This window comes from Oryctolagus cuniculus, chromosome 9, assembly GCF_051225735.1.
Source record: "Oryctolagus cuniculus isolate XC-2025 breed Fujian yellow rabbit chromosome 9, ASM5122573v1, whole genome shotgun sequence".
NCBI classification, from domain to species: Eukaryota; Metazoa; Chordata; class Mammalia; order Lagomorpha; family Leporidae; genus Oryctolagus; species Oryctolagus cuniculus.
Genome location: NC_142875.1, coordinates 60,589,034 through 60,616,528, shown reverse-complemented (window position 1 = coordinate 60,616,528; position 27,495 = coordinate 60,589,034). Strand labels below are relative to the sequence as shown.

Below are 27,495 nucleotides of genomic sequence, written 5' to 3'. Positions count from 1 at the left end.
CTATTTCCCACCTGGATACAAAACCTGCTTTAATGTTTTCAAAACTCAGAAACTGCTATTAAAGTAACTATGGGTTAAAATTCTGTATGTTCCTTTAAAAATTATTTAAAGATTTATTTCATTCATAAGTCAGAATTACAGTTAGGCAGAGACAGAGACACACAGAGAATCGTCCATCTGCTGGTTCACCTCCCAAATGGCCGCAACACAAGGGCTTTCAGGAGACAGGAGTTTTTCTCATGTCTCCCACCTGGGTTCAGCGACCCAGGCACATTAGCAGGGAACTAGATTGGAAGTGGAGCAGCTGGCAACTGAACTGGTGCCCATATAGGATGTCGGCACTGCAGACAGCAGCATTGGCCCCAAAAGATATTTTTCTTAATTTAGAGGTGGTTAAGGATTGTTTAGTATAAGAACTGAAGGAACCAGTACATAGGAAAGAAAGTTGTGGAGAAAGGTATGAGTATCAGAGTACATTCTCAGTTATAGAAGATTAAGTGAAATTTTGGATATTAAGAATTTTTTGATAGAAACTAAAGGAACAACCATGGTTTGGAAGTTGAATTCTGGGTAAGATTGGTTTGATGACATTAGAAGGATATTATTTACAAACTTAGGTCTTCTAAAAGAGAGCAGGATTACCAGATTCTCTACCTCTTTGCCATATGATGTATTTACCTGTCCTCAGTGATGGGTTCATATGCTGTAATCACTTGCTATCCTTTTCAGTCAAGGTTTTCCTGTGTTTAATAACTGGCCTAGGTAATAAAGTTTAATGTATCACAAGTTTCATGTGTTTTTTGTTGCCCTTATTGCATTTAATTGCTTTAAAAATTTAAATCTTGGGGCAAGTGCTGTGGTGTAGTGGGTTAAGGCACCACCTGCAGAACTGGCATCCTACATGAGTGCCAGTTCAATTGCTGGCTGCTCCACTTCCAATCCAGCTCCCTGCTAATGTGCCAGGAAACCAGTGGAGGATGGCCCAGATCCTTGGGCCCCTACACCCACAGAAGAGACCAGGAAGAAGTTCCTGGATCCTGGCTTTGGTTTGGACCAGCTCCAGCCACTGTGGCCATTTGGGGAGTGAACCAGTAGATGGAAGATCTATCTCTCCTTCTCTCTCTATAACTTTGCCTTTCAAATAAAACAAATCTTTTTTTAAAAAATTAAATCTTAATGGAGTTAACTTTATCTGATTTGAACTGGTCCACAGCTTGTTTCAGATGCTCAGATTTAACTTGCTTTGCCCAAATGGTTTAAACCTCTGAAAATTCTTTCACATTTACAGCTCCAAAACTGAGTCTCTGACATTGAGACTTCCAGCTGGATCCCTGGAACTCGCTGCTGTCCCTCAATGATGCCCCCTTTCAGCATGAAGTAGCCACAGTGGTCATTACCCCCATATCCCTAACAGTAGTTAGGGTCCACTCCTCTGGGGGGATGGAATTTGAGGAAATAGGCAACTAAGTGAGGTCCCTGCAGGAATGAGAAGAGAGGGAAATTTCTAAGAATGTACAAAATGCAGACAAGCACTGTAGCATAGCTGCAGCACCAGCATCCCAGTCAACAGTTCGTGTCCCAGGTGCTCCACTTCTGATCCAGCTCCCTGCTAAAGGCCTGGGAAAGCATCAGAAGATGGCCCAAGCGTTGGGGCCCCTGCACCCACGTGAGAGACCTGAAAGAAGCTCTTGGCTCTAGCCTGAACCAGCTCTGGTCACTATGGCCATTTGGGGAGTGAACCAGAGGATGGAAGATTTCTGTCTTTGCCTCTCCCTCTCTCAGCCTGTCAGATAAATAAGTCCATCTTTAAAAAAAAATGTACAAAATGCATGTTTCTCCCCAAAAGCTACTTCTAACAATACAAAAGTGCTGATCCCACTCTAATGAATTTCTAGTTTTATCATGAGAAAAGAAAGAAGTTACCCATCCCACCCTTCTGATGGCTTTATCATGAGGAGGCTTGACTTGATCACAATACAGGCCGTCTGATGAGTTTTGTCCATACCCTTTGATTGATTCTTCCCCAAATTGTGCTTAAAACACTCTACTTCAGTCAGTTTCTTGGGTCTGCCCCTTTTGGAGCCCCCCCTCCTGGCTATAGCTGCATGATGTTTTGGACTTAAATAAATCCTGCTTTGCCAAACAAACTAGCATTTTATCTTCCTGTGAGAATTCACGTCTGAATTCCTCTTCTTGGTCAACTGTCTTGGGTCTGTTCAGATGACACTGGCAAATTTGATTTAAAAAATAACGTACTGAGGCTGACGCTGTGGCATATAAGCAGCTTCCTGTGACGCCAGCATCCCATATGGGCGGCAATTCAAGTCCCAGCTGTTCCACTTCCAATCCAGCTCCTTGCTTATGTGCATGTGAAAGCAGCGGAAGCTGGCCCAAGTGCTTGGGCATGTGGGAGACCCACAGGAAGCTCCTGTCTCCTGGCTTTGGAATGGTACAGCCCCAGCCATGTGGCCATTTGGGGAGTAAACCAGTCCAAGGAAGATCTGTCTGTCTCTCCCTAACTCTGCCTTTTAAATAAATAAGTCTTTAAGAAAAAGAGACAATAGACAATGTACTCAACTCTCATTTCCCCATAACACAGAAAGCCTCTTCTCCCATTAAACTGTTAGTGAGACTGTGCAGGTATGAGTGTGTGAGTAAGCTATTTATGTGCTGATAGAGGACATCTTCAAATACAGAGGTAAGTAAAAAGAAAATGCAGATGCAGAACAATCCACGTTATCACTTTCATTTAAAAGGGGGGGGGTGCGTGAGAGGGCAGTAAAAAGGGAAGCTGTACATCAACCTCTCACACATTTTTGCTTGTATATACACAACATGTTTTTGGAAGAATACACCATCAACTGATAATAACTGCTGTCTCAAGGAAAGTGAATTTGGTGGACAGAGGAGAGTAAAAAGAATTCACTTATAACCCCTTTTGGACCCATTGTTACCCTATGATACTATCTAAGCAAGAAGCCTGCACACAGCTGCTCAACTGTTCAGTCACACACCGTATCCCAAAATTACTTCCTATTTAACCATTTCATAATTTTCTTAAGATATACAAAAAAAACCTTTCCAAAAAATAAACTGGCTCCCTTCCTCCTAGTTATTTCATAGTAATTCTTTAGCACCTACTAGACTTTATTTAAAGGAAAAAAGACCAATCATTCCAAGTTTATTTAGCATTAAGTTCACAAAACAGGTTATCTCACTGCATAGATATACTTAATTAATCTCTAGATGTATACTCTAGGTGTTCTAGGACCAGCACAGTGGCATACCTGGTGGGTAAAGCCACCTATACTGCCAGCATTCCATATGGGCACTGCTTCGAATCCTGGCTGCTCTACTTCCCATCTAGCTTTCTGTCATGGCGTGGGATGGTCCACGTGAAGATAGTCCAAATTCTTGGGCTCCTGCAGCCACATGGGAGACCAGGAAGAAGATCCAGGCTCCTGGCTTCAGATTGGCCCAGCTCCAGCAATTGTGGCCATTTGGGGAGTGAATCAGCAGATGGTAGATGGTAGATGTCGATCTCTCTTGCTTTTGCTCTTGCTTCTCTCTCTCTCTGCCTCTGTAATTCTGCCTTTCAAATAATTAATCTTTTTTTAAAAAGATGCCCCCCCCCAAAATCCATTACTAAATTGATCAGCATAAACATCAAGATAACACTGTTTCTGATTCACTGGAAATTTATTTAAATAATGGATCAAGTTGAATTAGCATTCTATGCTGTCTCCTGACCTCTCTCCACCCCTTTGTCTATGAAGAATAATTAACTAGTTATTTTGAAAAGTAGCTTTAAGGGCTGGCGCTGTGGCGCAGTGGGTTAATGCCCTGAGACCCAGCTGCTCCACTTCTGATCAAGCTCTCTGCTATGGCCTGGGAAAGCAGTAAAAGATGACCCAAGTCCTTGGGCTCCTGCACCGCGTAGGAGACCCGGAAGAAGCTCCTGGCTTCGGATCAGCGCAGCTCTGGCCATTGCGGCCAACTGGAGAGTGAGCCATAGGATGGAAGCTCTCTCTTTGCCTCTCCGCCTCTCCTCTCTCTGTGTAACTCTTTCAAACAAATAAATAACTTTTTCTTTAAAAAAAAAAAAAGGAAAGAAAAGTAACTCGAATCACTGCATTTTTTTTTCCACAGTATTTAATGCTTTATAGTATACAGAATTTCCCCAGGATTTCTACTATGTTTACTGCTCTGTATTACAGCTTTTTTTTAAAAAAGATTTACTTTTATTTATTTGAAAGGCAGAGTTACAGAGAAGCAGAGAGAGAGTGCGAGAGAGGTCTTCCATTTGTTGGTTCACTTCCCAGATGGCCACATCGACCAGAGCTGTGCTGATCCAAACCCAGGAGTCCGAAGGCATTTCCAGGCCTCCCACGCGGGTGCAGAGGCCCAAGGACTTCAGCCATCTTCTACTGCTTTCCCAGGCCAGAGAGCTGGATCAGAAGTGGAGCAGCTAGGACTCAAATCAGTACCCATATGGGATGCCGGCACTGCAGATGGCGGCTTTACCCCCTACACCTCAGTGCTGGCCCCTATTACAGCCTTTTAAATCTAAAAATGGGAAAGACCTTTTAAAAGCTTTGATATTGGGACTGGCCCCATGGCAGAGCAGGTTAAGATGCTGCCTATGATGCCAGCATCCCATGAGCGCATATCTAACATGATTTCCGGCTGCTCCAGGCTGCTCCACTTCGGATCCAGCTTCCTGCTAATGCACCTGGCAAAGTAGCAGAAGATGGCTCAAATACTTGGGCCCCTGCCACCCCATGGGAGACCTGAATGCAGTTCCAGGCTCCTGCTTTGACTTGGCTCAGCACTATCTCTTGTGGCTATCTGCGGAGTGAACCAGCAAGATGAAAGATCTGTATCTCCCTCTCTTTTTCTGTAACTCAACCTTTCAAATACATAGAAATAAATCTTAAAAAAACACATTTTTGGTACAAATTTTGCAACCTATGCAGTGTTTTCATAATAAGCATTTCTATGAATTTTCTGATAACATATCATGTGAATATTTCAAAAAAGCTACTTTTAAAAGGAGAAAGAAAAGGAGTAAAGAACACAATGAGCCTAAGTATCTTCCATACATTTTTATCAGTAAAATGCTCTTCCCTGTACAGTATATTCCATCTTGAAAATTCACACTACACATGAGGAGGGCTTCAAAAAGTTCATGGAAGGGACTGGTATTGTGGCAGTGTTTAAGCTGCCATTTGAGGCAGACATCCCATGGGAGTGTCAATTCAAGTCTCAGCCGCTCGGCTTCCCATCCGGCTGTTAATATAATAGCCTAGGAAAGTATACTGAAGAGATGGCCCAAGTACTTGGGCACCTGCCATCCCTGTAGAAAACCCAGATGAAGCTCCTGGCTTCTTTGGCCTGGTTCAGCACCAGCCACTGAGGCCATCTGGTGAATGAACCAGCAGATTTAAGATTTCTGTCTGTCCCTGTGTCACTCTGCCTTTCAAATATATAAATAAATCTTTTTAAAAAAATTCATAGAAAACTAGTATTAGGAAAAAATTGTGTATGCATAGATTTCAAATTTTGTGGACCAAAATAAACTTAGCATTTAATTCTATTTCCCATGAACTCTTTGACATACTTATGTGTATCAAAAAGCTCTGCAGAAACCTGACAGCTGTGTTTCTAGAGTTTTCTAAACTTTCTTTAATAATATCCCAGCACACTTTTACCCTGCCTACCAAATCTATTGTCCTAGAAAGTTTTACGGAAATATGCTCTCTGAAGTCTAAGAATCAGAAAAATATAAGTCATCACCTGTGGAAATGAAATCAGCAGAAAATCAATTTTTCAAGTTAATTCCTAGGATGGGCATTTGGCACAATGGTTAAGATGATTGACACTTGGGACGGTGACACCCCATTTAAGAATACCTGGGCTTGGGGCCCAGCGCTGTGGTGTAGCGGGTAAAGCCATCACCTACAGTGCTGGCATCACATATGGATGCCAGTTTGAGTCCTGGCTGCTCCACTTCCAGCTCACTGCTATAGCCTGGGAAGGCAGTCAAAGACAGTCCAAGTGCTAGGGCCCCTGAACCCACATGGGAGAGCTGGAATGGGTTCTGGGTTTTGGCTTCAGCCTGGCCCAGCCCTGGCTGTTATGGGTATTTGGTGAGTGAACCAATGGATGGAAGATTTGTCTACACGCCTTTGAAATACATAAAATAAACTTAAAATGAATTCCTAGCTACTATATAATTCAACACATCTCTAAGACAGATTTCATATATTTTTCAAGAGAATGAGGGGCCAGTACTGTGGCACAATAGGTTAATCCTCTGCCTGTGGCACCAGCATCCCATATGGGTGCCAGTTCTGGTCCCAGCTGCTCTGCTTCAGATCCAGCTCTCTGCTATGGCCTAGGAAAGCAGTGGAAGCCAAAGCACCTGATCCCCTGCATCTACATGGGAGACCCGAGGAAAGCCTCCTGGCTCCGGATTGGCCCAGCTCCAGCCATTGTAGCCATTTGGAGAGTGAACCAGCAGATGGAGGACCTTTCTCTGTCTCTCCCTCTCACTGTCTTTAACTCAAATAAATAAATTAGCTCTTTAAAAAAGAAAAGGCCGGTGCCGTGGCTCACTAGGCTAATCCTCCGCCTAGCGGCGCCGGCACACCGGGTTCTAGTCCCGGTCGGGGCGCCGGATTCTGTCCCGGTTGCCCCTCTTCCAGGCCAGCTCTCTGCTGTGGCCAGGGAGTGCAGTGGAGGATGGCCCAGGTGCTTGGGCCCTGCACCCCATGGGAGACCAGGAAAAGCACCTGGCTCCTGGCTCCTGCCATCGGATCAGCACGGTGCACTGGCCACAGCGCGCCGGCCGCGGCGGCCATTGGAGGGTGAACCAACGGCAAAGGAAGACCTTTCTCTCTGTCTCTCTCTCACACTGTCCACTCTGCCTGTCAAAAAAAAAAAAAAAAAAAAAAAAAAAAAAAAAAAAAAAACAACTCTTTGAAAAACCTTATCATAAATCTTATGATAAAAATAAAACTTATAACCCAATGATCTGAACAAGCATTAGAGGGGCCAGTGTTGTGGCATAGGAGGTAAAGCAGCCTGCTGTGATACCAGCATCCTGTATGGGCACCTTCCAATCCAACCCCCTGATAATGGCCTAGGAAAAGCAGTAGAAGATGGCCCAAGTGTTTGGGCCCCCTTAACCCACGTGGGAGACCTGGATGAAGCTCCTGGCTCCTAGCTTTGGCCTGGCTCAGTTCTGCCTGTTGCGGCAATCTGGAGAGTGAACCAGCAGGTGGAAGATCTCACTTTTTCTGTCTCTCCCTCTCTAACTCTTTCAAATAAATAAAGCTTTTTTTTTTTTAAGATTTATTTATTTATTTATTTGACAGAGTTACAGACAGTGAGAGAGAGAGACAGAGAGAAAGGTCTTCCTTTCATTGGTTCACTCTCCAAATGGCTGCAACGGCCAGAGCTGCGCTGATCCGAAGCCAGGAGCCAGGTGCTTCTTCCTGGTCTCCCATGCGGGTGCAGAGGCCCAAGCACTTGGGCCATCTTCTACTACTTTCCCAGGGCACCACAGAGAGCTGGACTAGAAGAGGAGCAACTGGGACTAGAAGCAGCGCCCATATGGCATGCCGGTGCCACAGATGGAAGATTAACCTAGGGCACCACAGCACCAGCCCCATCAAATAAATCAATCTTTAAAAATAAATAAATGAAAAAGTATTAGAAAATCTATTCAACCTCACTTACACTCTCTGGAATACAGATTTTTTTTTAAAGATTTTATTAGCTTTCTGCAGTCTGAATTGTATCAAAGTAAATGTCAAAAGAAGTCTCAATTCGTAATCTGTAGCATTTAAAAACTGAAATTAAAGAAGACCCAACAAAAACATACTTTTTAAAATAAGATCATCAACAAAGATGTTAACTATGTGTAGAACTAATATATTCTCTTCCGTCTAATACAGCCCAAAAGCAAATCAGAGTTCAGCTATATACAACAACTTGGCTTAAGGTCATGAATACACTATACAATAAAAGCATATCATAGAATATATACCGCGGTATTCCAATTTATTTAAAGTATTACACCAGTTTGTTTTTTAAAGTAAAAGTAATTTGGAGCCCTGTAAGTAAAAAGCAATGGTGTGATAAAAACTAAAAATAAGCAAAGTGGTCAACTCTGAGCAGGAGGTCTTCAAAAGGAATGGTGATGTTCTTATCTTAAAACATTGTGGTGAGCACAAAGACCTCACAATGATTTACTTGAATTTATGCTCTACAAAGAAGATTTAACTTTAAAACTTCCACCACTTAAATTGTAATACTTCGTATATAATTTGTCATCAATTTAGGGAATTTAATTTACCTTCCAAGTATTTTTTTTAAGTCAACTAAGAAAACAGTTTTATACAGATAATTTCTGCTACTTTAAAACAAACTGCAGCTACACACTCAACTAATCAAACTCTCACCCACAAGACTGTTATAGATGTAAACTCTGTACCAGCAACAAATTTTTAAAATACAAATAGCAGTTGGTAATTTCAACAAATTCTTAGTCTCACAAAACATATCGTAATATTACCTGGGACAAGATTCAAAGGTAATCTTCTAGGTGAAATTGCTCTCGGGTGCTGTTTACTAATTTCTTCATAAATCTGAAGCCTCTCTTCTAAAGTGCCTGTTATTAGCAAATATATGTGAGATTCACAGCAACTAAACTTATTTATAATAAAATGCTAGTAACTCTAAACATTCTCTTATAAATAAAAATTACATTATTAATAGTAAAGCTGTTCTCAGTTTTTGCATGCAAGACCCTTTAAACTCAGGTAGAAAATACTGTTATTAATAAATCATCATATTAAACCCAATCTCCAGAGAAATTCAACATTTCTTTCATCACAAAAGGTTTGATATCAAATTCAAAATCAGATACATCAAGCCACAGACTCAAGATATACTGTACTTCCCTTCGTACACTATCCATGAAAAAGTAAATCCTTTTTATATCCTGTATAACATACCTTATGTACACACTTTAAGCCTACTTATGCTCCCCCTTCATACAGTGTTTAATACCTATTGATTAGGCCTAACGAAGCAACAATTCAGGATCATGACTACAAATGTTTCATAGTTTAAAAGGTGAACTAAATTTCTATTGTAGTTTTGACATTTAAAATCTCCAACAGAGACTCCATTATAAAGGACTGCATTAGTTCAGATTCTTTAAAGTGGTAATCATTTTTCTCAATATAAAATACACTTCCTAGGGCCTGCGCTGCGACACAGTAGCTTAACTCTCGCATGCAGCACCAGTATTCCATATGGGTGCCAATTCTAGTCCCGGCTGCTCCTCTTCCAATCCAGCTCTCTGCTATGGCCTAAGAAAGCAGTAGAAAATGGCCCAAGTGCTAGGGCTCCTGCACCCACACAGGAGACCTGGAAGAAGCTCCTGGCCTCGGACTGCCCCAGCTCTGCCATTGAGGCCTTTTGGGGAGTAAACCAGTGGATGGAAGACCTTTCCCTCTGTTTTTCCCTCTCAGTGTCCATAACTCTACCTCTCAAATACATAAAATTAAAAAAAAAAAAAAACAAAAAAAAACACTTCCTAATAGTAGCTATATCTTCCCTCCCAAGAATCATCTTGTGAAAAATTTTTTAATTTTCTGAGATAACATTATTTTTAATACACTTTATAGTCAAAGGCTTAATAGAGCTACTAAATAACGAACTCAACAAATAAAAAGTTAAAAGAACACAGTCCAGCAGGAAAAGAGGCAAGGCTATTAAGAATCACCTATTTTATAGCTCTGCATAGAGGACTTCTATGTAAACTATGTTAGTCTGCAACAATTCTTCTATGTAAACTATGTTTGTCTGGGGCCAGCACTGTGGCATAGCGGTTAGAGCCACCGCCTACAGTGCCATCATCCCATATGGGCGCCGGTTCTAGTCCCAGCTGCTCCACTTCCGATCCAGCCCTCTGCTACAGCCTAGGAAAGCAGAAGATGCCCTAAATCCTTGGGCCCCTGCACCTGCGTGGGAGACCTGGAAGAAGCTCCTGACTCTTGGCTTCAGATTGGCGTAGCTCTGGCTGTTGCAGCCATCTGGGGAGTGAACCAGCAGATGGAAGACCTACCCCCCCACCCCGCCTCTGCCTCTCTCTAACTCTACCTTTCAAATAAATAAATAAATCTTTTAAAAACAAAAAGCAGGCCGGCGCCACGGCTCACTAGGCTAATCCTCTGCCTGCGGCGCCAGCACCCCGGGTTCTAGTCCTGGTCAGGGCGCTGGATTCTGTCCCGGTTGCTCCTCTTCCAGTCCAGCTCTCTGCTGTGGCCAGGGAGTGCAGTGGAGGATGGCCCAAGTGCTTGGGCCCTGCACCCACATGGGAGACCAGGAGGAAGCACCTGACTCCTGGCTTCGGATCGGCTCAGCGTACTGGCCGTAGCGGCCACTTAGGGGGTGAACCAACTGAAGGAAGACCTTTCTCTCTCTCTCTCTAACTCTGCCTGTCAAAAAAAAAAAAGCAAAACACAAAAAAAAAATCTATGTTTGTCTGCAATACTTTGCAGAGTAAGATCTGGCTGCAGTTCATTATTCTAAAATAATTCATATAAAATCTACAAAGAATTTACATGATTATACAGAAGCAACAAAAACAATTTACAGTAAAATTTTTTATGACAAAGCAAACAAACCCATTTTTTAACTAAACAGATTTTAATTCAGATTACAAAAATACGAGAATAACCTCTGGTACTAGCAAATACGTTATTTCCATAGTAAATGTAGTGTTTACTTTCAAGATCTTAAACAGCATACTTTAAAAGGTAAAGTATGATTGTGTGTAGACTCATTCCTTCCCCCAATAATATGTTTTGGAGCTCCACTGTGATTATATTTTAAAACTGAGATATATAAAAACAATTCTCACATTCTATTAATGATCTGAAGACATTATGAAATATTAAGTACCCTTATATTAAAATTTATGTGAAAGCTATTGCATATATTAAAAAATAGTAGTTCTCATATTTATCCTAAAAAAATGGCAAACTGTTAAGTAAAAACAAAAACAAAAATCTCCACTACCCTAGATATAACAAGTCTTATAAATGTAGTTAAATTAACATGAAGACAAATATAGCATTACATTGCCCTATGTGAAGTCACAAATTGGAGCTCCAGAACTTACCATGGGGGAGAAAAGGTCCTAAGGAACCTAAAAAAATAAAAGTACTTTCATTAGTTTGAAATCAATGCATTTCACAGTAACCAGGATCCTGACAGAATGTTATAATCAGTATATTAAAAACACTTAACTATTATTACTAGCAATGTAACTAGTACTTTAAAGGAAATCAATTATCTCATATTTTCAACCTTTAGGCATTATGACTTTGTTTTTACCAGATCACCAATCTAATCAATATTTTAAATTTAATCATTTTCTTGAAAATAGCTAGTTAAGGAAATAAAAATACTTTTAACAACTTGGGATACCAAAATCTAAATATTAAGCAGAACACTTGGACTCATTTAAATAATGACTAGAATTTAACAAACTCTTTTCATAGCTCATAATACTGTATAACTGAATACAAGTAATTACCTATTTATCATACTTCATAGTTAGAAATTACGCTGTTCAACATCCTCAAGCCAGTTTCATAATTCGTTCCGGCGTGCTATTCACTCCTGAGTGAAATGATTTTAGGAACTATTCCCACCAACAGTTAACTATGAAAATATTAGGGAAAATTTGGAATAACACTCTAGATTTCTAAAAAGGGTCAAAACTATCTAATTTCCAAAGATGATGATTAACATTTGTTCTATGCAAACTGCCCTAGTTTGAAATTCACAGAATAATTTTCATGCCAATGCTATACACTACATACCCTCGGCAAGGTTTCTTTGGCCCAATTCTTAGGTTTAGAGGTGAGGTAACAGGTCTGTAATGATTTAAAAACATTAAATGACTGTAACATTTCCTAGAAACAAATATTCATTTTTTCCCCATCTCTCTAGCTAAAATGATAGGATTTTAATGGATCAACAAAACTAAAATTATCTGTATGAGCTTACCACTTAAGTATAAATATTTAAAGTCATTTTCACTCATGTTTAACCTATAATTTTACTAAAAGGAAAAATAAGTACTAATGCTTAAGTTACCTGTTCTCAAGTATTATTATAACTTTGCATTTCATTATAATTCAAACATTAGTTAAGAGAAGGAAGAGAAAAATCATTACATACTAAGTTGGAGAGCTTTTTCCAAGCCTTCATAATAACACCAATTTTCTGCATTCCGATCAATCAAGTTTTTGAATACTTCACTGGCTTCATTTAATCTTCCCAATTTCAACAGTATTTCCCCTAAAATTAAGTTTAAAGTCATATTCACTTTACTTAAACATTAAATGTCCTGTAATTTCACTAAGCATTATTGCTGAATAGATGTTTATCAAAGACAGAACACTGTGCTCCCCCTGCATATGTTGCACTTTATTTACACAGATTAATACACAGCTTGCCTCTAGAAACGAGCCTTCACCTCAACAGTCCACATTCCTTTTTTTGCGCTTTTCCAAATATACATGTAAGATGTAAGATGTTAATTTGTTAGAAAAAACAATCTGTTACATTTTTACGCGCTTTTTGAAGTAATCAAAGCACTCCTTCCAATACACACACAGCAAAATTAGGTTGCCAAATAATTTGAATGAAATATCACTAACTTCCTACTTCAAAATTGGATGTACCTTTAATCAGTTCATATAATAATCCTCCATTCAATTCTTATAATTTCCTTTCCAGGTCACTAAGATTTATGAAGTGTTAGTAAAATAAAACTAAATACTGCTTCATAGCAAGAAACCACACAAGTTATGTTCTTTTATGGGTCACCTCTAATAACCCACACAAACTGAAAGTAGGTGCACAGAATGAGGAACCTCTCTGATATAACTGAAAGCCCACCTAACTCAAGACAAGAGAGATTCTCAAAAAAGAATAAACTTCAACTTCCATTCCGCAAAGAATCTATTTCAAACCACTAAGCTTAGGAAATGTCTTCAGTAATACTATTTTAGCATTCATCAGGTTGGAGAAGGCAGCATATTACCATAGTTTTTATATACTGTTACAGTACTTAAATACTCTCAAGCCCCTGCGCAGGACTGAACAGTTCCACAACTTACCAGCTTTCTGATCTTAAGCAAGAGAGTGGCTTGCTAAAGTAAACACTGTTAAGATTTACCCTCATTCATCTGCAATTATTTTCTAGCCAGTCTAGTTTTTACCCTGCCTACCCTAGATATAATAAACAACAGCATATTTTTCATTTCCAAAAATATATTATCTGTTACCACTATGAAATAAACATTATTATTAGAGGAATATGCAGGACAAGTAAGTACATGTACATAATCGCAAAATAAATGGAGTAAAATCAATGAAAACCTCTAACTTTATTGTTAAGGATCTCAATGGTCACAAGCTAATGACTACAAAAGACAAAGGCATGCAAAGTTCACTGAAAAATTAGAAAATAATATTGTAAACTCTTTCTATTAAGAATATAGAGGGAGCCAGCACTGTGGAAAAGGTTAATCCTCCTCCTGTGGTGCGAGCATCCCTTATGGGCACCAGTTCTAGTTCCAGCTGCTCCTCTTCCTAACCAGCTCTCTGCTATAGCCTGAGAAAACAGAAGATGGCCCAAGCACTTGGGCCCATGCAACCGCGTGGGAGACCTGGAAGAAGCTCCTGGCTTTGAATCGGCCCAGCTCCAGCCATTGCAGGAATTTAGGGAGTGAACTAGTGGATAGAAGATCTTTCTCTCTGTCTCTCCCTCCCACTGTCTGTAACTCTACCTCTCAAATAAAAATAAAACAGAACACTGGCTATATATGTAACATTTATGGCCTCCAAATTACTTATTATTTTTCAAACGTATTTCTTTTTTAATTTGACAGAGTTATAGACAGTGGGAGGAGAGAAAGGTCTTCCTTCCGTTGTTTCACTCCCCAAATGGCCGCTATGGCCGGCGCTGTGCCGATCCGATGCCAAGAACCAGGTGCTTCTTCCTGGTCTCCCATGCGGGTGCAGGGACCCAAGCACCTGGGCCATCCTCCACTGCACTTCTGGGCCACAGCAGAGAGCTGGACTGGAAGAGAAGCAACCGGGACTAGAAACGGTGCCACAGTCGGAGGATTAACCAAGTGAGCCCCGTCACCGGACCAAATTACTCTTATTAGCAATACACACATGTGAATGAATGTGGCTATTAAGTAATTTGCAGGATTTTTAACTAGGGGCCAGCATTGTAGCATACCAAGTAAAGCTACTGCCTGAGATGCTAGGAGCTCCTGGCTCCTACTTCAGATCGGCACAATTCTGGCTGTTGTGGGCACATGGGGCATGAACTAGCAGATCAAAGATTCTCTCTCTCTGTAACTCTGCCTTTCAAATAAATAAATCTTTAAAAATAATTTAAAAATCTTAAAAAAAATAAAAACTAAGTCTAAAGACACTATACATTAACAAGTAAGAGAGGCCAGCACTGTGGCAAAGTGGGTAATGCAGTGCCGACATCCCATATGGGCACCGGTTCGAGTCCCAGCTGCTCTACTTCCTATCCAGCTCTCTGCCTAAGGCCTGGGAGAAAGTGGTACAAGATGGTCCAAGTCCTTGGGCCCCTGCACCCACGTAGGAGACTGGGAAAGATGCTTCTGGTTCCTGATTGGCACAGCTCCAGCCATTATAGCCATCTGGGGAATGAACCAGTGGTTGGAAGACCTACCTCTCTCTCTCTGCCTCTCAAATAATAAATCTTTTTTAAAAAGATAAGTACAAATTAAGTAGAGTAGTTAAAAGTAAAGGCTCATCTCTCTCACTGTCCACTCTGTAAAAAAAAAAAAAAAAAAGTAAAGGCTCATGAAAAGACAAAAGGAATCTTAAATACATATTACTAAGGTAAAGAAGCCAACGCAATAAAGCTCTTGTATGATTCCAACTACATGATGTTTTAGAAAGGCAAAACTATGAATATTAAAAAGGTCAGTGGTTGCCAGGAGTTGAGGGGAGGGAGGGATGAACAGGTAGAGCTTAGAGAACTTTTAGACAAACTATTCTGCATGACACCATAATGGTAGATTATATCATACCTTTGTCAAAACCCAAAGAACATGACAGTGGGAGAGGCTGGGGGTGTACAGAGCATGGGGACATTTGGGAATCCTCTGTAACTTTTGCTCAATTTTCACTGTAAACCTAAACTCATTCTGAATAATAAAGTGTATTCTAAAAAAAAGTGGGGGAGCTGTGAAATCAAAATATGTTGATAATGTTTAGAAACTAACTCTGCCATTTAAAACAATGGGTACACCAGACAAGTCCTTAATCTCTCTTAAGCCTCAGTTTCCTCAACTATATAATGGGAACAGTACATAGTATTCTCCTTAAAATAGTGGAAAACTAAATGAAACAAAGCAGGTTTTTTTTTTTTTTTTTTTTTTTTTTTTGACAGGCAGAGTGGACAGAGAGAGAGAGAGAGAGAGAGAGAAAGGTCTTCCTTTTTCTGTTGGTTCCCCCTCCAAAGGCCACTGTGGCCAGCAGACTGCGGCCGGTGCACTGCGCTGATCCGAAGGCAGGAGCCAGGTACTTATCCTGGTCTCCCATGCGGGTGCAGGGCCCAAGCACTTGGGCCATCCTCCACTGCACTCCCTGGCCACAGCAGAGAGCTGGACTGGAAGAGGAGCAACTGGGACAGAATCCGGTGTCCTGACCGGGACTAGAACCCAGGGTGCTGGCGCTGCAGGCGGAGGAGTAGCCTATTGAGCCGTGGCGCCAGCCGAAACAAAGCAGTTTAAAGCAATCACCAAATTCTGAAACATAGAAGAGTAAAATGTTATTATTTTTATTGTTTTCAAAGTCCTTCAACTCTATGAAACTTTAGTTCTAAACTAATGATTATTCTAGGTGGATGCTCGGGGGAATGGGTAACTGATGTGCAAAGTTCTGAGAAAAACTTTTAAGCTTTTGTTGATTAACAGTTTAGGGATTCCTTCCTTTATAACGAGTCCATAATGAAAATGCCTCCTGCTTTCATGATGACCCCAAGTGTCATCACTTACTGTTCTCTGTATTTACCGCATATGAACGTAAGCATATATGGATCTGCTTATGTATTAAAGTTCATAGAGGGACCAGTGTGGAGGTGCAGCAGGTTACCTGCAATGCCATCATCCCATACTGAAGCGCTGGTTTGAATCCTGGCTGTTCTGCTTCTGATCTGACTCCCTACTAATATGTCTGAGAAAGTAGTGGAAGATAGTCCAAGGAACTGGGCTCCTGTCACTCATGTGGGATACCTAAACAAGAGGTCCAGGCTCCTGGCTTTGGCCTGGCCCACCCTTGGCCATTGCAGTCATTTAGGGAGTGAACCAGTGAATGAAGATCAATCTCTCTCTCAGACCTCTTCTATTTCCTCTATCTGTTGCTCTTTCAAATAAATAAAATAAATCTCTTAAAAATTCTCATAGAAATGGAATTAAAAATTTGTTTTGGTACAAAAATGTTTGAAACCCATGCACTGTTTTTCCCTAATAGTCATTTTCCATGAACTTTTTGAGGACTAAGAAGGCAGTGTACCAATATGCTGCTGAAGAGAATAGAACCTAGGGCTGCCCAGTATTATGGCACAATGAGTTCCTGCCTACTGACTTCAGCATGGCCCAGCTCCTGCCATTGTAGTCATTTGCGGAGTCAACCAGTGAATGGAAGAGCTCTCTCTCCATCTCTCCCCCTCTTTGTAACTCTGCTTTTCAAATATGCAAATACACATTTTTAAAAAATGAGAGAGAGAGAGAGAAAATAGAATCTGGACTCAAATTCAGAACCACCCAGTTTACTAAGCTATGCAATTCTGAGCAAGTCATTTAATTTCTGTTTGTCAGATCCCCATATCTAAAATGTGTGTAACAACTATATCACAGGGTTGTTATGACACTTAAATTAAGTAATAATGGCTTAGAGGTCAAGCATTATGGTGTAGTGGGTAAAGCCACCACCTGCAATGACAGCATCCCATATGGGTGCTGATTCGAGTCCCAGCTGCTTCATTTCCAATCCAGCTCCCTGCTACTGTGTCTGGGAGAGCAGCAGAAAATGGTTCAAGTCCTTGGGACCCAGTACCCATGTAGGAGACCTAAAAGAAGCTCCTGGCTTTGGACCAGACCAACTCCAGCCGTTGCGGCCATTTGGGGAGTGAACCAGAGGATGGAAGATCTCTGTCTCTCTTTCTGCAAAGTCTTCCTTTCAAATAAATATTTTTTTAAAAAATGGTGTAATGTGCTTATATCGCCTGATAAACAGTAAAAATAATTTTTTATCTATTAGAAAAGAATACAGTTTTTTCCTTTGAGATCACTAAAAACAATTCAATTTACCTTTAATTTCTTCCACAAGAAGTTTATCACATACTTGTTTCTCATACATTTCTATATGTTCCAAAGACTGCTGAAATAGATCTGCCTCTCTCATCACTTGATTCTGGTACAATATGAGTTCACTGTATTCATAGTCTACTTTATTGGGAGGAATCTGGAAAAAAAAGAGCAAATTACCTTACTTGCATAATTATATAAAGAAGTTGCAAATCTTTTGTTAAACTGCTTTCCCAGGAATCATTCACACAGATTTCAGAGAGCAACTCACAAGCAGTTATAAACAGAGGAGTGATTTACAGCACAGATTAATACATCCTTTAAAACAAATGAAACAGGTGAAACTTCTGTGAGACTTCTATGGTCAAATGAAGAAGCCAACAATTCTAATATCCACATATAAAAATGGTTGACATCCAAAGGAATCTACCAAAACAAACAAAACTACTGAACTTTTAAAGGAGTTATTATCACAGAATAAGCAAGCAGCATATCAAAATCAATTATATTTCTATATACTAATAATGAACAACCCCAAAATAAAATAATAATTTCATTTACAAAACTATAAAATATACAAGAAAAATTAAAGATATAAGTGGGTAGGTGTTTATTTTAGCAGGTTAAGACATCTAAATCCCATATTGGAGTGCCTGAATTTGAGTCCCAACTCCTAACGTGCCTCCTGGGAGGAAGCAGGTGAGTGGCTGGGTTCCTGCCAACTACATGACAGAACTTGAGTGGGTTACTGGCTCCCAGCTTCGGAGTGGCCCAGCCCCAACCTTCTGGCATTTGGGGAGTGAACCAAAGGATAGGAGATCTTTGTCTCTGCCTCTCAAATAAAAACAACAATAAAAAGATATTAAAGATCTAAATAAATGGAAAGACATTGAATGATGTTAATAAAACAAAACACTCAATATTGTTAAGATGGAAATTCTCCCCAAACTGAACTATAAACTCAAAGCAATCACTATTAAAATATTTTGACAAGTTGATTATAAAATTCATATGGGGCCGGCGCTGCGGCTCACTAGGCTAATCCTCCACCTTGGGGCACCGGCACACCGAGTTCTAGTCCCAGTCGGGGCACCGGATTCTGTCCCGGTTGCCCCTCTTCCAGGCCAGCTCTCTGCTGTGGCCAGGGAGTGCAGTGGAGGATGGCCCAAGTGCTTGGGCCCTGCACCCCATGGGAGACCAGGAGAAGCACCTGGCTCCTGCCTTTGGATTGGCACGGTGCGCCAGTCACAGCACACCGTCCGCGGCGGCCATTGGAGGGTGAACCAACGGCAAAGGAAGACCTTTCTCTGTCTCTCTCTCACTGTCCACTCTGCCTGTCAAAAAAAAAAAAAATCATATGGAAATGCAAAGGACCTGAAACAGCCAAAAGAAGAAAGCTAAAAGGAAATACATTTCAAATTTCAAATTTATTATAAAGCCACAGTAATGAAAGCAGTATGGCATAGCCATAAGGACTAACACACATAGTTCAGTGCAACAGAATAACAGGTCTTGAAATAAATTCTTAAAAAAATTTTAAAAAGCTCGTGGAAGGGCCAGCGTGGTGACACAGCAGGTTAAGCTGCCATTTGCAGTGTCAGCATCCGATATAGGCACCGGTTCAAGTCCCAGCTGCTCCACTTCTGATTCAGGTACATGCTAATGCACCTGGGAAAGCAGCAGCAGATGGCCCAACTTCCTGAACCCATGCACCCAGCTGGAAGACCCAGATGAAGCTCCTGGCTGCTGGACTGGGCCTGGCCCAGCCCCAGCCCCAGCTCCACCCTCACCATATAGGGGACAGAACCAGCAGATGGAAGATCTCTCTCCATCTCTCCCTCTCTCTGTAACTCCACATTTCAAATAAATTAATCTTAAAACAGAAAATATGCATTCTAACAATTGATTATCATCAAATAACCCTATATTCACATCATATAATATACAAAAATTAACTCGAGATGGATCACAGAGGTTGAATATTTGGCCTTTCTACTTGGAATGCCTGTATCACCTATCAGAGTACCTGGGTCTCAGTCCCAGCACTACTTCCAATTCCATCTTCTTGTTAATGCATATCCTGGGCAGGTGATGGCTCAAGTACTTGGCTCCCTGCCACCCATGTAAGAAACTCACAACTGAGGTCTAGGCTCCTGGCTCTCCAGCCCAGTCCAGGCTATCATGGGCATCTGCTGAGTAAACCAGTAGATGTAAGAACTGTCTCTGTCTGCCTTCCATAGAGATTTTTAAAAAATAAAATACCAGAGACCTAACTGCGAGTGCTATACTGTAAAATTAGTTAGAAGACTGAGAGAAAATCTTTGTGATCACATGCATGGAAGAAAATAGCAAATGGAATTGCATCAAAATCTAAAACTTTTCGGGGCTGGCACTGTGGCGTAAAGGATAAAGCCACTGTCTTCAATGCCAGCATCCCATATGAGCACTGGTTTGTCCCCTTGCTGCTCCACTTCTAATTAAGCTCCTTGATAATGGCTTGGGAAAAGCAGTGAAGATGGCCCAACCGCGCGGGCTCCTGCACCCATGGGATAGCCAGGGGAAGTTTCTGGCTCTTGCTTTGGCCTGGCTCAGTCTGGTCAATGCAGCCATCTGGGAAGTAAACCAGCAGACAGAAGAACACTCTTGTCTCTCTAATTCTGACTTTCAAAATAAATAAATCTTTAAAAAAATTAAAACTTTTCCTCTTGAAAACAGACCTTTAATAAAATCAAAGTATAAGGTACAGAATGGGAGAAAATAATTCATTGCAGATATGGTTGATAAGGAACTTGTATCCAAAATATCCAAAACTCTTACAACCCAACTGTAAGACAAATAACACAATTATAATACGGGTCAAGGGGCCGGTGCTGTGGCGCAGCAGGTTAATGCCCTGGCCTGAAGCACTGACATCCCATATGGGCGCCGGTTCTGGTCCCAGCTGCTCCTCTTCCGATCCAGCTCTCTGCTATGGCCTGGGAAAGCAATAGAAGATGGCCAAGTCCTTGGGTCCCTGCACCCACATGGGGGACCCAGAGGAGCTTCCTGTCTCTTGGCTTCGGATCAGCGCTGCTCCAGCCATTGTGGCCATCTGGGGAGTGAACCAGCGGATGGTAGACCTCTCTGTCTCTACCTCTCTCTGTAACTCTTTCAAATAAATAAATCTTTAAAAAAAATATATGGGTCAAAATGGCTAACAGGAACAAGATAATGGGACAGGTGTTATGATTCAGTCAGTTGGCAGGCCTGCATCTCATATCAGAGTGCCTGGGCACCCTTCTGTCACTTTTTTTTTTTAAAGACAGGCAGAGTGGACAGTGAGAGAGAGAGAGAGAGACAGAGAGAAAGGTCTTCCTTTTCTGTTGCTTCTCCCCACAATGGCCACTGCGGCCGCCGTGCTGTGGCCGGTGCACCGCGCTGATCCGAAGCCAGGAACCAGGTGCTTCTCCTGGTCTCCCATGCGGGCGCAGGGCCCAAGGACTTGTGCACTCCCGGGCCACAGCAGAGAACTGGCCTGAAAGAGGGGCAACCGGGACAGAATCCGGCGCCCCAACCGGGACTAGAACCCAGGGTGCCGGCGCCACTAGGCGGAGGATTAGCCTATTGAGCCAGGGCGCCAGCCCTTCTGTCACTTTCAATCTAGTTTCCCACTAATGTAACTTGGAGACAAACGATGGCCCAAGTACTTGGGTTCCTACCAACCATGAGAGGCCAGGATAGAGCTCTTGGCTACTGGCTGTGGTCTGGTCCAGCCCCAGCTTTGGGAATATCTGGGGAGTGAACCAGCAGACAAGAGATTCTGTTTCTCCATCTCTGTCACTCTTTCAACTTTTAAAAATGTACTTACTTTAAAAAGCTTACTTTAAAAATGCTCAATATCATTAGTGATTAAGAAAATGCAATTTAAAATACAAGTACACTCCACTAAGATGCCTTCACCAAAAACTAAACAAAAACATGGAGCTGTGTAGAAATTAAACCACCATACATTCCTTCTGAGAATGTAATATGGCTTAGTTATTTTGGAAAACTGGGAAGTTTATTAAAAAGTTAAATATACATTTACCATAAAACCAGTAACTTTATTCCTAGTTATCTACTCAACAGAAGTATGTCCAAACAAATGAATATAAATGTTTAGGCAGCAATAATGGTTAGGACTTGATTAGATAAAGACAAAGAACTAGTCTCAATAGAATATTCTTTGAGATAAAAAGCTAAAAATCTAAGTAAAGATAGCAAGATTAGGAAATGACAGATAAACAGAAGTCAGAATTAAATATGGAGCCCAAGACTGGGAGAGAAACAAGAAATTCAGTATGTGACCTGAGTCTCACACCATTTCCTCAACGTTGTAGCTAACATGAGTAGAACACCCTATTTCTCAGGAACCTATCCAATTAGAAAAGAAAAGCATTATTCTCCACAATAAGTACAATCCCTTGGCTGGCGTCACAGCTCAACAGGCTAATTCTCCGCCTGCGGCGCCAACACCCCGGGTTCTAGTCCTGGTCGGGACGCCAGATTCTGTCCCGGTTGCTCCTCTTCCAATTCAGCTCTCTGCTGTGGCCTGGGAGTGCAGTGGAGGATGGCCCAAGTACTTGGGCCCTGCACCCACATGGGAGACTAGCAGAAGCACCTAGCTCCTGGCTTCGGCTGAGCGCAGTGCACCAGCCGCAGCAGCCATTGGAGGGTGAACAAATGGAAAAAGGAAGACCTTTCTCTCTGTCCACTCTGCTTGTCAAAAAAAAAAAAAAAAAAAAAAAAAGTACAATCCCAGAGAACTTAATGTCAATGGGGAAAGAAAAGACAGAAAAGACAACCTGCACCATAAAAACCCTTTAAAATTAAAACAACTGGCAAATAAAAATTTCAGTAAAAGGATTAAAAGCAAACTCATCTGCTTCTGTGGTGGTGATGGTGGTTACACGAATCTACATGGATTAAAATTCATAGAACTATTCATCAAAAAGGGATTAACTTTAATATATGATTTTTAAATAAAATTTTATGACAAGCCAAGTCAAATAACAGTGCATAAAGTTGAACAAAGGAAGACTTGATAAAAATTAAGGGAACAAAAAGGAGGCAATCTACAAGGGTACTAATAAATTTCCAAGTCTTCAAAACAGAGTAAAGCACAGAAAAAGTGGTCAAAGGGAAAATCCAGGATAAAATCTGGGAGCTCAAAAACCATTTTCTCTGACTAAAAAGTTCCAGTAAGTACCTAGAGCAATGATTTAAAAATCAGCATAAAGTTTCAGAACACAAAAAATAAAAAAGACACTTCCAGGGGGGAAAAACAAAACAAAACAAATCACTTAAAAGAGTAACAGCCAGGAATCAGACTCCTTATGGACAACACTAGAACATTAGGCACTTTTGAGATGATTTTATACATAGAAATCTATATCATCTAAGCTAACAAGTCCAAGGATGGAATAAAGACATTTTCAGAAATATAAGGGCTCAGACATTTATGTCTCACAATGTTTTTTGATTTTTGTTTTTAAAGATTTATTTGAAAGACAGAGTTACAGAGAGGCAGAGACAGAGAGAGGTTTTCCATCCGCTTGTTCACTCCCTAGATGGCCACAACGGCCAGAACTGAGCCAATCCAAGTCAGGAGCCAGGAGCTTCCTCCAGGTCTCCCAAGTGGGCGCAGATTTCATAACGTTATATACAATGTAAAAACCTGTGAAATCCATACAGGATCTGTACCTGAGGTATTAATATTGTACCAACATCAATTTCATGGGTTTGACAATGTCTATGGTTATGTAAAATATTATCACTGGAGAGTACTGGATGAAAAGTAACTCTCTATACTTTGTAAATTATTGTGAATAGTTAATCTAAAGAAGTTTTTTAAAGTCAACCTATAGACCAAAAAAATAAGAATTTGTTGCAAAACAAAAATTAAACATTATCAACCTTGACAATGTAACAATGAATCAAAGTTAACAAAAATTGGGGGATACAAGGATCACTGTGGCACAGCAGGTAAAGTCATCGCCTGCATGCTGGCATCCCATATGGGCGCCAGTTGCAGTTCCAGCTGCTCCACCTCCAGTCCAGCTCTCCACTATGGCCTGGGAAGGCAGTAGAAGATGGTCCAGGTCCTAGGCCCCTGCACCCACATGGGAGACCCCAAAGAAGCTCCTGGCTCCTGGCTATGGCCTGCCCCAGCTCTGGCTGTTGTGGTCATTTGGGTAGTAAACCAGTGGATGAAGGGATCTCGATCTCTTTTGATTTCTCTAATTCTGCCTTTCAAATAAATAAATCTTTAAAAAGAAAGAAATTGGGAGTTACAGAAAAGAGCATAGATAAAGGATACATGCCTCGGAGCCAACCCTTGCGGCATAGCTGGTAAAGCCACCTCCTGCAGTCCCAGCTGCTCCACTTCAGATCCAGCTCTCTGCTATGGCCTGAGAAAGCAGTAGAAGATGGCCCAAGTGGGCCTCTGTCCTATGGGACACCTGGAAGAGGCTCCAGGCACCTGGGTTCAGATCGGCCCAGCTCCAGCTGTGGCAGCCATTTGGAGAGAGAACCAGGAGATATGTCTCAGTAGCCTCACATTATTATAAAGCAGAGAGGAAGGAAATACTACAAGTAGTTTTCAGCATAAGAAACAAAAGTATAAATACATATTCCCTAAAGGTGTAACTACTTAAAAAACCAAAAACATTGATTTAACTATATGCTTAACCATAGAAGAATCGGAAACAAGGGATGTTCAAATACTTAAGAGATTTATACACTAATCTATCATGGAGAAAACTGGTAGAGCATATCTAAAACAGAGATGGGGGCCGTAGAGGACTGTCAGCTGAATTAAGAATTACTTGAGTGGGCCAGCACTACAGCATAGTGGGTAAAGCCACCGCCCTGCAGTGCCAGCATCCCATATGGGTACCGGTTCAAGACCCGGCTGCTCCACTTCCAATCCAGCTCTCAGCTATGGCCTGGGAAAGCAGTGGATGATGGCCCAAAGCCTTGGGCCCCTGTACCCACATGGGAGACCTGGAAGAAGCTCCTGGCTTCACATTGGCGCAGCTCCGGCCGTTGCAGCCATCTGGGGAGTGAACCAGCGGATGGAAGACTCTCTCTCTGCCTCTCCTTCTCTCTCTGTGTGTAACTGTGACTTTCAAGTAAAATAACTCTTAAAAAAAAAAAAAAAACAACACAGGAATTATTTGAGTGGCTGACAGGTTCAGCCACTGCTTATGACACTGGCATCCCATATGAGCACCAGTTTGAGTAGCAGCTGCCCCACTTCTGATCCAGCTCCCTGCTAAGTAAAGGAGCAGAAGAGGGCCCATTTGGGAGACCCAGAAGGAATTCCAGGCTCCTGGCTCTGTCCTGGCCCAGTCCCGGCTGTTGCAGCCATTGGGGGGGGGGGGGTACCCTGAAAACTGAAGATATCATTCTCTGTCTTTCTGTTAACTCTGCCTTTCAAATAAATATATCTTTTTTAGAAGTCAATAAATGAAAAAACTCCCTCACATCAGGATGTAAATTATAGTCTGGCTAACCTTTCAAACAAAAAGATACTTTATTTTTAAAATAATCTGTCAAACTAAAGAATTTTCTTCAAGAAAATACAATGATGTCAGCATAAACGGTAGAATACAGACCTCCAAAAGTTTATTCCTCCATTAAAGGCACTGAAAGAACTGGCAAAAATCTATCAGAATCAACTTCAGAACTCTGGAAATCAGCCAGAGGCTTACAGCAATCTGAAGAGCCTTTATTAAACAAAAACAGCTGGGACTCAGCAAGAAAAGTGAACTTTGAAAGCATTTTAATCTGCCCTAGTCCTATCTATGTCTTCCAGCCTCAGAAAGCCTTGAAATACCAGCTTGAACTCCTGGATCAGCTTGGCAGCTACCAAAAAGAACAAAACAAACAGACTTTCAGAGCCTCATTCCCCAAGAATTGTAATTAACTGACAGATCTGGTAGTTCCCAGGAAGACCACACATAAAGCTAACTCAGAGGAAAAAGCCTTCTGGGGGCATTTAAAGGAAGTGTTGTAGGCAGGCATATAGGATAAAATTGATCAGGTTTGTAAGCTGGAAGACCACGCCTTCACCACGTCCCGTGCGACCTCATCTCCCTACCTGACCACAACTGTGTGCCCACCTGCCAATCAGGCTAATTAACCATTCCCCTTTGTAAGTGGATTAAAGGCCTGGGCCCAGCCTTTTCGCCTTTCTTCCCCTTTCCCTTTATTCTCCCTTGCTGCCCTTCACCTCTGGGACCCGTGGCCTTCAGGCCACCGGCTCCATTATTCCTGGCTTGCATGCCCCTCCACATGGCTGGCTCCTGATGCTAAGAATCCAGATTTCCCTCTCTTTTTTAGATAGAGCCCTCACTCTCCTATGCATTTCTCTCAATGAATAAAAAGTTTAAAAAGTTGTCATGCTGCCTCATTCATTTATGCCAGTATTCAGAATTCTTCTCTGAATTCATGGCAAGAACCCACAGGCTTATTAATACTGCAAATTTATTAATAAACTCCCAGTAACAGAAGGGCATATGGAGTATTTGTTGAAAACAATTACGTACCTTTACAGTGACTGAAGCAATGGAAAACACAGCACAAAACAGACTAGTCAAAAAGCTTAAAGGAAAAACTGGGAAATGATGTATCCACATGGGCTTTATCCTCAGAATCCATAAAGCCAAACAAATGCAGAGGGCTATGTACATGCTCTAGAAAGATCTGAGGAGGGGGCCGGCACTGTGGCATAGTGGGTAAAGCCACTACTTGCAATGCCAGCATTCCACATGGACGCTGGTTCGAGTCCCAGCTGCTCCACATTTGATCAAGCTCCCTGCTAATGGCATGAAAACAGTGGAAGATGGCCCAAGTCCTTGGGCCCCTGCACCCACATAGGAGACCCAGAAGAAGCTCCAGGCTCCAGTCTTCGAATCGGCACAGCTCTGCATCAGCTGGGGAGTGAACCACCGGATAGAAGACCTTTGTCTCTACCTCCCTGTAAGTCTGCCTTTCAAATAAATAATAAATCTTTAGAAAAAAAAAAAACTGAAGAGGCCCTATGTGCTCACTTCTGGCTGACCCTGAGACTGCACAAGCAGGAAGTAAAAGCAAGGGCAGAGCTGTAAACTCCCTGGCTGAATGCTGAAGGCATCTCCAGAACACCCACAGAGAAAATTAACCAAACTACAAGTTGGTTCTTTGACAAGGTCAACAAAACTGACAAACCTTAGCTAAAATGACTAAGAAAAATAGAGGACAGTAAGTATTAAAATCAGGAATGATCGCTTCTGGGTCTTCTGGCTAAGATCAAGTGTAAAATCAGGAATGAAAGAAGGAACATTACCACAAACTTCATAGAAATAAAAAGGACTTTATGGAAATATTATGAAAAATTATATGGCAACAAATCACAAAACCTAGATGAAGTGGGCTAATTCTTAGAAAAACAAAAGCTACTAAAATTGGCTTTAAAAAAAGAAAATCTAAATAGACCTACAGCAAGAAGAGAATATATTAGAAATCAATAAATTTCCCATTAAAAAAAAAAGCCAAGAACATATTGCACAAGAGGTAAATTCTACCAAATGTTTCTGTAAGAATTAACATTAGCCGGCGCCGTGGCTCACTAGGCTAATCCTCCGCCTAGCGGCACCGGCACACCGGGTTCTAGTCCCGGTCGGGGCGCCGGATTCTGTCCCGGTTGCCCCTCTTCCAGGCCAGCTCTCGGCTGTGGCCAGGGAGTGCAGTGGAGGATGGCCCAAGTCCTTGGGTCCTGCACCCCATGGGAGACCAGGAGAAGCACCTGGCTCCTGCCTTCGGATCGGCGCAGTGCGCCAGCCACAGCACGCCGGCAGTGGCGGCCATTGGAGGGTGAACCAACGGCAAAAAGGAATACCTTTCTCTCTCTCTCTCTCACTGTCCACTCTGCCTGTCAAAAAAAAAAAAAAAAAAAAAAAGAATTAACATTATTCATTACTTCACAGTTTTTTCCAAAAGATGAGGGAACACTTCCCATCTTATCCCATGAGTCCAG

At 41.6% G+C, this 27,495-nt stretch overlaps 1 protein-coding gene across 14 annotated transcripts in view; it reads right to left on the bottom strand.

Moving 5' to 3' along the window:
* Positions 1-27,495, bottom strand: part of NAA16 (N-alpha-acetyltransferase 16, NatA auxiliary subunit) — an 80,055-nt gene that overhangs the window by 38,795 nt on the left and 13,765 nt on the right. For 7 of the 14 annotated variants that reach the window (XR_016213227.1, XR_016213229.1, XR_016213228.1 and 4 more), the window contains 4 exons: positions 17,460-17,613; positions 12,268-12,387; positions 11,201-11,227; positions 8,582-8,677 (listed from right to left, as the gene is read on the bottom strand). Coding sequence is in view for 8 of the 14 variants with exons in the window: in XM_089304106.1 (XP_089160232.1) it covers positions 8,582-8,677; positions 11,201-11,227; positions 12,268-12,387; positions 17,460-17,613 (397 nt within the window). In the remaining 6 variants the exon portion in view is untranslated. The remainder of the gene's footprint in view (positions 1-8,581; positions 8,678-11,200; positions 11,228-12,267; positions 12,388-17,459; positions 17,614-27,495) is intronic. The other 7 variants (XR_011378777.2, XR_016213230.1, XR_016213231.1 and 4 more) reach the window with 1 other exon arrangement.